This window comes from Mastomys coucha, unplaced genomic scaffold (genome assembly GCF_008632895.1).
Source record: "Mastomys coucha isolate ucsf_1 unplaced genomic scaffold, UCSF_Mcou_1 pScaffold8, whole genome shotgun sequence".
NCBI classification, from domain to species: Eukaryota; Metazoa; Chordata; class Mammalia; order Rodentia; family Muridae; genus Mastomys; species Mastomys coucha.
Window position 1 is genome coordinate 38,053,358 of NW_022196914.1, and position 12,060 is coordinate 38,065,417.

The 12,060-nt window shown below is 41.1% G+C and overlaps 1 protein-coding gene across 5 annotated transcripts in view; it reads left to right on the top strand.

Moving 5' to 3' along the window:
• Mctp1 (multiple C2 and transmembrane domain containing 1) overlaps positions 1–12,060 on the top strand; it is a 586,378-nt gene that overhangs the window by 308,459 nt on the left and 265,859 nt on the right. For all 5 annotated transcript variants that reach the window (XM_031359932.1, XM_031359934.1, XM_031359933.1 and 2 more), the window contains exon 3: positions 3,148–3,290. In XM_031359932.1, the coding sequence (XP_031215792.1) occupies positions 3,148–3,290 (143 nt within the window). The remainder of the gene's footprint in view (positions 1–3,147; positions 3,291–12,060) is intronic.

Genomic DNA, 12,060 nt, shown 5'->3' on the forward strand with positions numbered 1-12,060 from the left:
ATATCAATGATTCTCTATGAATCTCTAATAACTGCATGACCAGTTCAGTCAAGATAGATCATATTGTCAGCCTCATGCCCCGCTAATATCACAGTATATAGGTAAGTATATAAATACCTTTCTTTCCTGTGGGCATAGTAGAAAAAAGCACAGGCAATTAGAATCAAACAGCTAGTTGTATAAGAAATTGACTTGCCATTTAACATCACACACACACACACACACACACACACACACACACACACACTAATTATATGAAGTTAGAGGCCCTCCTGATTCACCCATCTGTCCATGATTATGCTAGCTAGCCAGGAACAATACACTAACACATGAGCTCTGGAGGGATAATTTGCATCCAAACCAGATCATTCCCTCACACTTTTTCCCTGTGGCCTCCAAGACTGCCATGCCTTACTGGTATTCAAAATTCTGAGTTCTGAGAGTGAGAATACATGGAGCTAAGGATGCTAGGAAGCCTATTGGGTTAGGGGTGTCCCGCGTCCATTGTGGCACCGGGTGTTCCAGAGGTGAGACGCAACTGCACTTACCCTAGCCTGCCTATTAGGTGGGCTATGGGAAGCCAGGACTCCAGAAGTATGAGGTCCCAGGGACTGCCGGGGCATCTGGTTCTAAGGCTCCTGGGCACCCCAGGTGCCACTGGATACCACGGAAGAGCCAAGAACGGAGTGGGGGCCCTTGGGCTGATGTATCCTGGGGCCAAGGGGGAAAAGCAGAGAGAATTCCTTTTGGGTACTTGGGGAGGAGAGTCCTTGGCTTGTTCATAGGGTGGCTTGGCTTGGCTTGCTGGAAGATGTGGCTGGGAGCGCTGAGAGGCCTCCTGCGGGAGACTAGGCAGCCTGTTCTTTAGGTGAAGACCTGCTCCATTGCTTCCCATGGCAGATCCTGATGAAAAGAGACAGTCCATAGTTTTAAGGCATTTATTATCATGGCAGAGAGTGGCAATGAGTGAAACTGTACCTCACTTTCTCAGGGCAGGTCTGAGTTTAAATACCTTTTACAGGGAGGAGTGTCTGGGAAGGGGACTTTATTGGCTAAGCCTCCAGGCCTTTAGGTACCTCATTAAAATGGAGATCAGTCTTGACCACAGGTCACATCCTCTACCTGTGGAGGGGCTTGGGGCATGACTGATGGCCACAAAATTATGGAGGGCTGTGGCCTTCTGTCAGGAGCCTGGTGTCCAGGAATGTGGCAAAAGGCCTGCTATCCCTTGCAGGGTTATCCCTGCAGGGTCAAACCCTGCAGGGTCACTGTGGTTTCCAACCTAGCTCAACCAGAATCAGGCTGCCTTTCATGGTCCTACAGAAGCTATTATTGAAACTCATTCTTCTCTAAGGTTTTAGATGACTATAAAATGTTGACAGTGTATGAGTCTAGAAAACTAGTTAAATTGGTCAATATCATTGATCCTTCTTTTTATAGCAGATTAGGTGAGATAAAGAGAAATGTCAGTTAAGTTCTGATTTATAGATGGACTTAGATTTACATTTTCATCATTCAGTCATGTTGATTTTTGTTCATATTGGCATTTATACTCATTGCACATTGTAACAGACTTCACAAAGACAATGCCATTGAAGTGTATAATGTACTCTGATCATAATCACTCATCCTTCATACCTATTCCTTCTCTACCCTGCTCCTCCCACTAATCTACTTTCTTTCCATAGACAGTCTCATTTCTGCTTTAATGTCATTTTCAAATAATTTGATGCATTTGTATAATATGGGATCCACACATGATTTTTATTTTTCTAATTCTGGCTTACTTCCTTTAATGTGATGATCTATACTTGCACCCAATTCTTGCAAAGAAAATAAGTTTATTCTTTTTAAAGTTAGATAATACTTCATTATGAATATATACCTCATCATCTTCATGTGTCCTTCTGTTTATGGTCACTGATTTCATACAGTGGCTACTGTGAATATTGCTACAGTAAACCTGAGTGTACAGTGTTTGTCTCTATGGTGTGTTTCTTTAGGGTTGTGTGGATATGTGTTCAGGAGTCAGGTACCTGGGTCCTTTGGTAGTTCTGTTTTTAGGATTTTGTTTATTTATTAGTTTTCATAGTGGTTACTGAGCCTAAGGTCTTTTTTTGTTTTTGTTTTTGTTTTTGTTGTTTTTTGTTTTGTTTTTTTTCTAGACAAGGTTTCTCTGTGTAGTCCTGGCTGTCCTGGAACTCACTCTATAGACCCAGCTGGCCTCAAACCCAGAAATCCGCCTGCCTCTGCCTCCTAAGTGCTGGGATTAAAGGTGTGCGCCACCACTGCCTGAGCCTAAGGTCTTAAACATGCTCATTAAGTGGTCTTATATAGTTCTATATTAAGGTTTATATCTCTACCCTCTATTTTTATTTATTGGTTTGTTTGTTTTGTGGAAACTCCATGCTTAGAAAATAGACCAAGAATTAACAGCTGGGATTACATGAATTTAAAAAGCTCACATCACAGGATCAAGTAAATGAATGAAGGGACAGTCTATAAAATGGGAGGAAAAACTTTGCTATCTACATATGTAATGGGTTTGATTCCAGAATCTATCTATCTATCTATCTATCTATCTATCTATCTATCTATCTATCTAATATATATAGTGTATATATATATATATATATATATATATATATATATATATAAACAAAAATCAACTCAATCAGTAAAGTGAGTTTCTCAACAGTTCAACTGCAACTGGACTGTAAGTGTATGGGAAAGGTGTTCAGCATTTTTAGCTGCTGCAGTTAGGGAAGTGGAAAATAAAGCTATGGTGAGATCTCCTATTTTGCTGAGGTATGTTTATCATTAAGAAAACAAAGAACACAAACTGGTGAGTATGCAGGGGAAGGAAAGTCCTCAACTACTGCTGTTAAATGGAAATCAGTTCTGCCACCATGAAAGCGATCCTGGCCCTAAAAAGCCAGGGCAAGTCTGCAGGATTGTGTTCTGAAGGTAAAGAACTGCCATGGTGATGGTTCGATCTTCCTTCAGCACTAGAGAACTCTCCCTCCCTTTCCTGTGCAATAGGTCTCCACTAACATTTTCCCTTTAATCCCTTTGGTGTTGCAGTGAGCAGCTGTCTTGCTTTCATAAAGAGGCATGACTGATGTGGATCATGTGTCTCTTCAACAGGGACAAGCGATCCATATGTGAAGTTTAAAATTGGAAGAAAAGAAGTTTTTAGAAGTAAAATTATCCACAAGAACCTCAATCCTGTGTGGGAGGAGAAGGCTTGCGTGCTTATTGACCATCTTAGAGAGCCACTATATATCAAGGTGAGCTATTTCTTTGCTTTTCTGTTATGAAATCCAACACAGAAATCTTTGTTTGTTAATGGTTGTTTCTCATGTCTCTGAAGAGACTTTTCTCCAATGACTACTGCTAACAGTTTTTATCCAAGATGAAATGGGTGTGGGGTGTGGGGCACTCTGATCAGGAACATTTCTGTGAGTAGACATTTAGGAGGACTTGACACCCATCTCCTGCTTTGTGTCAACTGATCTAGTGTAGTTTGGGAGCACATGAAAATATAATAAGTTTCCAGTTTCCAAATAATCTAGCATGAAGGAAATCAGCATTTCTTTTCTTTTTCTGTTTGTCTGTTTAATTGTGGTATTTAAACTTTTCTTGTGGCAGCCACAGGTTATGAGGGCAGTGGCTTTCTCTTCTCACCATAGGATAGATTCACCCAGTAATACAATTTTTTTTCCCAAAATTGGGAAGTTCTTTCACAAAAATGTCACTTTTCCTGCTATGTTCAAAGCTTCTATTTAACCAAATATTATGGATATACATGTATCAACTTTGGACAAAACAATAGACAGCGTTGTGCTGACGTTGAATCAGTAGATTCACACACTAGTGCTTAATGTTAGTCTCCTGGCAGAGCTGTGGTTCAGATTTCAAGTTCAAAGTAGCAGAACTCACTAATCTGGCAGTTTACTTGAAATGTGTATAGAGGATGCCACATGTACACACTGACCAAAATCTAAAAACAAAAATCAAAAAACACCTGTTAACACAAATGAGATGCCATCTTCTCTGCCTACCAGCTCTGGCCTACTATCCACAGTTGTATCTAAAGGCCATTATTCTGAGAGAGTTCTTGAGGCTCCTTTGGTGGTAGATGATAAAGATAAGCACTTAAGAAACAAACAATAATAACAAAACCAAACAAGGCTACTTTGCTTTTAATGAAACTCAGCACTTGCTCTCCAAGTAAGATGACTTTAACTGGGTCACCAGCCCTCACATAAAAAGTCAGAAGTGGTTATATGCATTCATAACCCCAGTGCATGGGGATGGAGATAGGCAGATCTCCAGAGATCACTGGCCAACCAATCTAGCCAAAACATCAAACTTCAGGTCCAATGAAAAAGATATATCTCAAATACATACATAGATACATATGAATGCACAGAATAAATACCTATGCACAAACATGTACTTACATATATATAGTAGAGAGAAATTAAAGAAGATACTCCCTCATGTCAACCTTTGTCCTCTATAGATACTTATATGGGCATGTGCACTCCATATGCATGCACACACACATGAGCAAGTACATATTCAATAGTTTAGCAAAAAACTAAAATAATAAAATAAATAAAATTAAATTAATAAAGAGAAAAAGAAAAGAAACTTAAGGTCTGCAATGGTATAAAAAAGGCCCATGCCTTCTAATGAATGAGATCTGGCAAGGACAGAATGACGAATCTTCTTCTTGTCCAGCTCAGGGGACCATGTATGACCTGCAGTGAATTTAATGGAATCATTAGGCCTTAGAAACATCCCTGGAATTTCTGTTTCATGTAAACATACAATAGCTTGAACTTGCTCCTAGTGGGCATTGGAACAGCTCTGCATTAGATATAAAAACACTTGCCATGAAAATGAATTATGTAATGCTTGGTACAGAATAATTTCCTTCATGTTGACTAAACATTCCCATGATCACAATGTTCAATATAGACTTAAACCGAGTTTCAAAACAATCAAAGATCTCTCTTCATACCACACTGCAGAGTCCTGATAAAGAATCTACTTGTAGGGTTAGACTTTTTTAAAAACCTACTTTTAATAAGGGTTTTCAAATGCCTTAACACCCTGTTCTAGCCCACTGTCCAAAGGCAGGGGAGAAAAGATGGTAAACAGGACAAGGGAATATAGAACTGTTTAGAAGTACTTCTTTGGGGGTGATTCCAATCTTCATTGTCAGGATACCAACAGTCTCACCAACAGTTGAGTAGTGTCAGAATACCAAACAAGAATAGCAGTGGTGGCAAGATCCAGCAGAAATAGCCAGGCCTCTGCCAAATCAGCACAAGTCTGTGGGAGCAACCAGAACCAGCGCAGACACCAGAAGTTCCCTGCTGTGCCTCTCTCAATGGAAGAAAGATTAGCAAAGATTGAAGCATTGCAAGACTTGCTATGGAAGTGCCCCATCACTGTCTGCTAGGTCCTATTTATATTCTCTCCAAACATCATGTGTCCTCCCACAGGTCTTGCCTCAGCAAGATACCCCATGAGTCTGCATCACATGACACAACCAAAACCTTCTACCTCACCTACTGAAAAAGAATAAGAATCATATTGAAAGTAAGCCTAAATGCAAAGACCATATGCTTCACCAAGAAATTACCATTGTCCAAATGAGGGGAAAAAAAACCGGTCCATAGGCAAGACAGTGGGATCAGTGGGCATGGTGGCACTTGGGAGACAGGAACAGGAAGATCACTGCCAAGTTTGAGGTCAGACTTGTTTACATACTGAGCCCTAGGCTATCAAGGGCAATTACAAAGGCCTGTCTCTAAAGAACAACAACAACAAAACCCCAAAACCTTGGCACTGGGGGAGAATACTGTACATGTTAAGTACAGGAAAAAACCTTATGGGGTAAAAAGCTATCAAGAGACTAGCAATTGAAGTGAAATCCACTGTATAATAAAGAAACTAACTATATCTACTCAAGTTATTCATTCTATAAATATCAAATAATTTGGGAGAAGTTTTTTGTTCATTTAATTTTTATTGTATATATTCTTTGTTTACATTTCAAATGTTATCCCCTTTCCCAGTTTCCTCCCCACCCTACCAAAAGCTCCTCTCTTATCCCCCTTCCCCCTGCTTCTATGAGAGTGTTCCCCCACCCACCCACCCACTCCTGACTCCCCACCCTTACATTCTCCTACACTGGAGCATCAAGCCTTCACAGGATGGAGGGTCTCTCCTCCCACTCATGCCCAACAAGGCCATCCTATGCTATATATGCAGCTGGAGCCATGGGTCCCTCCATGTGTACTCCTTGGTTGGTGGTTTAGTCCCTGGAAGCTCTGGGTGGTCTGGTTGGTTGATATTGTTGTTCTTCCTATGGAGTTGCAAATCCCTTCATCTCCTTCAGTCCTTTCTCTAACTCCTCCATTGGGGACCTTGTGCTCAGTCCAATGATTGGTTGTGATCATCGGCCTCTGTATTTGTCAGGCTCAGGTAAAGCCTCTCGGGAGACAGCTATATGAGGTTCCTGTCAGCATGTACTTCTTGGCATCCACAATAGTGTCTGGGTTTGGTGGCTGTACATGGGATGAATCCTCGGGAGGGTCAGTCTCTGGGTAGCCTTTCCTTCAGTCTCTACTCTACACTTTGTCTCTGCATTTGCTCTCGTGAGTATTTTATTCCCCCTTCTAAGACCTCTATTTAAAGTTAGTTGATTAATTTGTTTTAGGAGTATACTTATCTATGTGCCCTAAAGTCTTCAGAGCCACAGTCATATTTTTCTGGAGTCATTTAGTAGATGGACATCTATTGAAGTTTCAGTTTAGGCCAGTCAAGAAGAATTAAGCCAAATTTTATTAAAAGAAAATTATGGGGTTCATATGGGCACATATGTGGGTGTCAAGTTCATGAATGTATACATATGACTTATGTGGCAACCAGAGATCATTAACTAGCATGTTGCTTATTTGCTCTCCACCTTTTTAAAAACTTTTTATTGATTCTTTGTGAGTTTTAAATCATGCCTCCTAGCCCCCCTTATCTCCCTGTCCCCTCATATCTGTCCTTCACCTTTGCAACCTTTCCCCCAAATAAAACACACACACACACACACACACACACACACACACACACACAAACAAAATGTAGAAAACATCTCATTGTGGAATCTGTAGTATGTCACAGTGTCCCACAGTATATCCCTCTGTCCACATATCTTCACTTGCTGCTGTTCATTGCAATAAGTCATTGGTCTGGTTAGAGATCTCTGGCTTCTATGACACCATCAATATTGGATCCTTCTTGGGTCTCCTCCCAATTATTCTGTTGTTGCCTTGTGTCATGGATAGCCTGTAGCTTTGGATCAGTAGGACTGGCCCTTTCATATGTCCTAACCATTTGAAGATATAGATTTTGGGGTGGACAACTCAGAGCCCTGGTTCTAGGCCTAGGCGATAGCTGAGCTAGTCATCCCACTGGCTCTTCTTGATCTGCACCATCAGGATAAGCTCTGTGCTACTGCTGCAGCTAGGTCACCCATTGCTGCCACTGGCAGGAGGCAGGGTTAGGCTCAGAGCAGGCTCGCCTGCACCCACACCTCCAGAGCCAGCTCCACTGTGTTGCCCAGTCAAGACTCAGGATGTACTCTCCTAAGTGCTGCAGCTTATGAGGGGTCAGCTCTCCCTGTTTTCACACCCTCAGGGCTGGCTCATAATGAGCCTTTGCCATCAGGGCTAGATTCACTGTGTTGCCTAGGCAAGGTGCACTAGCTTTTTCTCCATACAGGTTTTGAGAATCTGAAATTAGGTCCTTGTGCTTACATGATAAGCATTTTACTGACAACTATCTCCCATGACCCAGGGTAGCCTTTTAGCCCCTGCACCAAAAGAAAATTAAAAATGAAAAAACAAACAAACAAACAAACTATCTCACTGACCCCTCTATAAACTGTAGCCTCTCACATCTGTCACATTATTGTTGCATCTCCAGTTCTGCCATGCATTTACCATTCAGCTTCTCTGTCTTTCCTGTTTCTCCATCACAAATCCATTCCTCATAGTGGCATTGGGAGCTGCCATGTACCCCGCAGTATTCCTTTTACCAAACAGCATTACTTGAAAATGTTCGTTGCAATGAGTCAGTCTGGTTTAAAGACTCTAGCTTCTGCTACACATTGAATACTGGACCCTTGCTGAGACTCCTCTTGGATATCCTGCTGTTAGCCAGAATTGTGGAAATCCTACAGCTATGAACCCTCAGGACTGACCCTTCATGTACTCCAGCAGCTCATTGGTGGAGTAGATATTGGGGTGGGCCAATTCAAAGTGTTGGGTCTGGTCCTGCATTGGAGCAGAGTTGGTCAGCTAGCCTCTGCCAGGGCCCCACCAGTGAGGGCTGAGGCTAGCTCAGCATGGCCCTCTGATATCAACATGGCTTCAGGCAGTAGCCTAGACCACAGACACCTGCATGGCCTTCAGTGGTAACATAGGCTACACACTTCAAAATAGCCTTTGTTTGTATGTGGATCCTCTACCTACTCATAGCTCTCAACAGCTGCACAGATCTCAGGCCTAGTTATGGCCTCAGGTAGCTACATATGCTACTCACATCAACATGGCTACTGGAGGCAGCAAAGCCCCAGGATATTACAAAGTCATCAGGCAGTGTCACAGACTGCATAAGTCCACATGGGTCTCAGACTTCATTGTGGTCTAGGGTAGTAGCTTGGACCACAGACTCCAACATGGCTTCTAATGGCATCAAAGACCACTGTGGTCCTTTGAGAAGGTCCAGTCCAGAAAGTGTACCTGTCCTTTCTTTGACCTCCATCATTGCTCAGAGCCAGGGTGATCCCATTGGAGTCAGGAGGCATGTCCAGGGGTGAGTCCGCATCTTCACAAGCTCCAGGATGTTGTACCTATCCTACTGACCCTACTGCTCAGCATGTGGACTTCAGCCATCTCTCTCACTGGTTACCAGCATCCCATCTCCAGTTCCATCCCTCTCCAGAGCAGGAACACACTACTGTTTTTCTGTCTTTCCCATCTCTCTTTCATATACTTGATCATCACAGTGGCTTCAGCCACCCTGCCATGCATAGTGGGGGAATGGGGGGCTAGGGTGTGGGTGTCTCACCTTTTTATCTTTAGATTTTTCTAAAATAAATATTTTATCAGGGGTACTGAGAAGAAAATAAATTATGCTGTTTTAAGACTTATTCTGCCTAGTTACAAGCAAAGTCCTTTCTTTGACAAATGAAAAGGGCAAAGATAATGGGGATGAGAGAAAAGTACTTTATTACCTCCAGATAGGATAAAAAGAGGCTTTTCTCTCATCTGATTTAGTTGTACAAAGTAAAAATCTTAAAGATGTTCTTAAGGAACTTAAAGAATCACAACCTCAGCCGTGGAAAAGCCATGCTTTCTTGTTTCATTTTGGCACCCGGCTTCCCTTTAGTCTACCTCTAGATGTATATGCTTTTGCTGTGTCTATGTTCTGGATGTCTATTCAGTATACAAGCCTTTCTCTACTTCTGCCATCAGAGAGCACAAACCTTTTCTCTAAATTGTTGTTCCTGCCACATGAGCCCTAAGTCTCACATAGTTGTCATATGCTGGTGCCTGTTCTCCTCCCTCACAGGTCTTTCATTTCATGTCTAGCTTCCAGTTGACCCCTCCATGTCAGCTTTATACCATTTAGAGTTACTCAGAGGTCTTTCATGTCTAGCTTCCAGTTGACCCCTCCATGTCAGCTTTATACCATTTAGAGTTACTTAGAAGGGGACAGCTAATCAGATTGTCCCCAATCAGATTGTCCATGCCAATGTTTATGAGGAATTGTCTTGATGGATGATTGTTTTGAGAAGGCCCAACCCACTCTGGGTAGTATTGAGTATTGGTCTGCGTAAAGGAGAGAGCCAGGGAATGAGTCACTGACCAACTTCCTTCCAAGGTTCCTGCTTCAGTACAGACCTGACCTCCCTAAGCAACAGATTGTGATATAGATAAATAATTGAAATAAAACTTTTTTCTCCCCCAAGGCAGTCATGGTGTTATCATGCAACAAAAATCAAACTAGAACATAGTAGAATACACAAGAAAACCTCACGGAGAGGTAACACAACTAAACAAGATGTTACTAAAATACTAGTAACTTTATGTAGCAGATTTGCAGCTTGATCTTCATGTGGATCTCCCAACAACAGGAGTGGGAGATGTCCCTAAAGCTGTTGCCTGTTTGTAGAATACACTCCCCTCAATGCCTTGTCTGGCATCAGTGGGAGAGGATGCACCTAGCCCTGCAGAGACTTGATGTGCCTGGGTGGGAGGATACACAGGGGGTCTTCCACTCTCTCAGAGGAGAAGGAGAGAAGGATAAGGGAAGGACTATGTGATAGGAGAACTGGAAGAATAATTTGGATGTAAATTGAATTAATTAGTTAATTAATTAAAATAATAGCAACATGGTTTATGGTAACAATTAAAGGAAAATCTTCAAAAGCTTACAATCAATAAGTTCCTAGAATTCTTCATGGGGAAAAATAGGCAGATTTTGCATAAGAAAATGTCTGAAGTGGACATTGGTGAAAGAAAATCAGTGAAATAGAATTAGTGAACTGTGTCTTAACACACAATGTGTGGTGACAGAGTACTTATTACACTGATGGCAGCCTTTCTCCACATGTGGGGAAGCCCATCCCCCACTGTCAGAGGCATGTCTCTCTGCTCCTCACTCTCCCCAAAGCAGGGGGAGACCATAGCTTTAATTATAAAGATAAACAATGAATGGGCTGTGAAGAGGTTCTGCTCTGAGGAAATAGTAAGGGGTGACTGAGAAGGATGCAGTAGGGAAGGAAAGACCAGGCAGTGTGAGTCCTCACATTAATGTCACTGCAAATAAAAAGAGATAGTAACAGAATTTATCTTTAATTACTTCAGCAATATATTTATATCCTTTAATGGGATAGTGTCAATAAAAATAATATAGATCTCCAGTTGACATAAGGCCACAAATGGATTTAGCAAAATTATATTAGACATTGTGGATTTTTTTGTTCATGCTCAAAGAAAAGTACTCCCTATACACATACACAAAATCAATTGTCAAAAGATATACTTCAAATTGAATATACTATTAAGCTCAAAGCAAGACAATAAATAATCTATCTCAACTATACAGAAAGAAATGGTATAAAATTGTTTTGGTTTGAGATGATTGGAACTATACACAGGACTATACATATCTCACAGGGCTGGAGAGATGGCTGCTCTTCCAGAAGATACGAGCTTGCATCCATTCAGTTTCACAACCAGTTCCAGGGTACCCAATGCCCTCTTCTGGCCTCTGCAGGCCACCACATGCAGTTGGAATACATTAGGCAAAGCTAAATAGAGAAATATTGAAGCTAACAGACATTAAAACCATATGGACCTAACAGTAATCTATAGAACATCTCACTCAAACAAAAAAGAAACTACCTTCTTCTAAGTACTTCGCAGACCATTCTCCAAAATTACCACAAACTTGGTTACAAAGCAAGTTTTAACGGATACAAACAAAATATGAAATAACTCTCTGCATCCTATTAATCTACCATGGATAAAAGCTGGATTTCAACAATGGCAGAAATAACAAAAAGACTACAGTTTTCTACTGTATAAAAAAAAAAATGGGTCATGACAGACATACAGAAAGAAATTAAAACTTTTTTATAGTTCAATAAGGATTACTATACAAAATACCAAAACTTACAGGATACAATGAAAGCAATATTAAGAGGAAAGACAGGAGAGATCTCTTACTAGCAACTTAACAAAATACCTGAAAGCTTCAGAACAGAAACAAGGAAGCACACCCAAGAGGAGTAGACAGCAGGAAATAATAAAACTGAGGGCTAATCAATAAAACAGAAACAAAGAATCAATGAAACAGAGAGTTGGTTCTTTGAAAAAAATCAACAAGGTAGACAAACTCTTATCCAAACTAACTAAAATGCAAAGAGAGAATATTCAACTTAACAAAATCAGAAAGGAAAAGGAGGATATAACAACA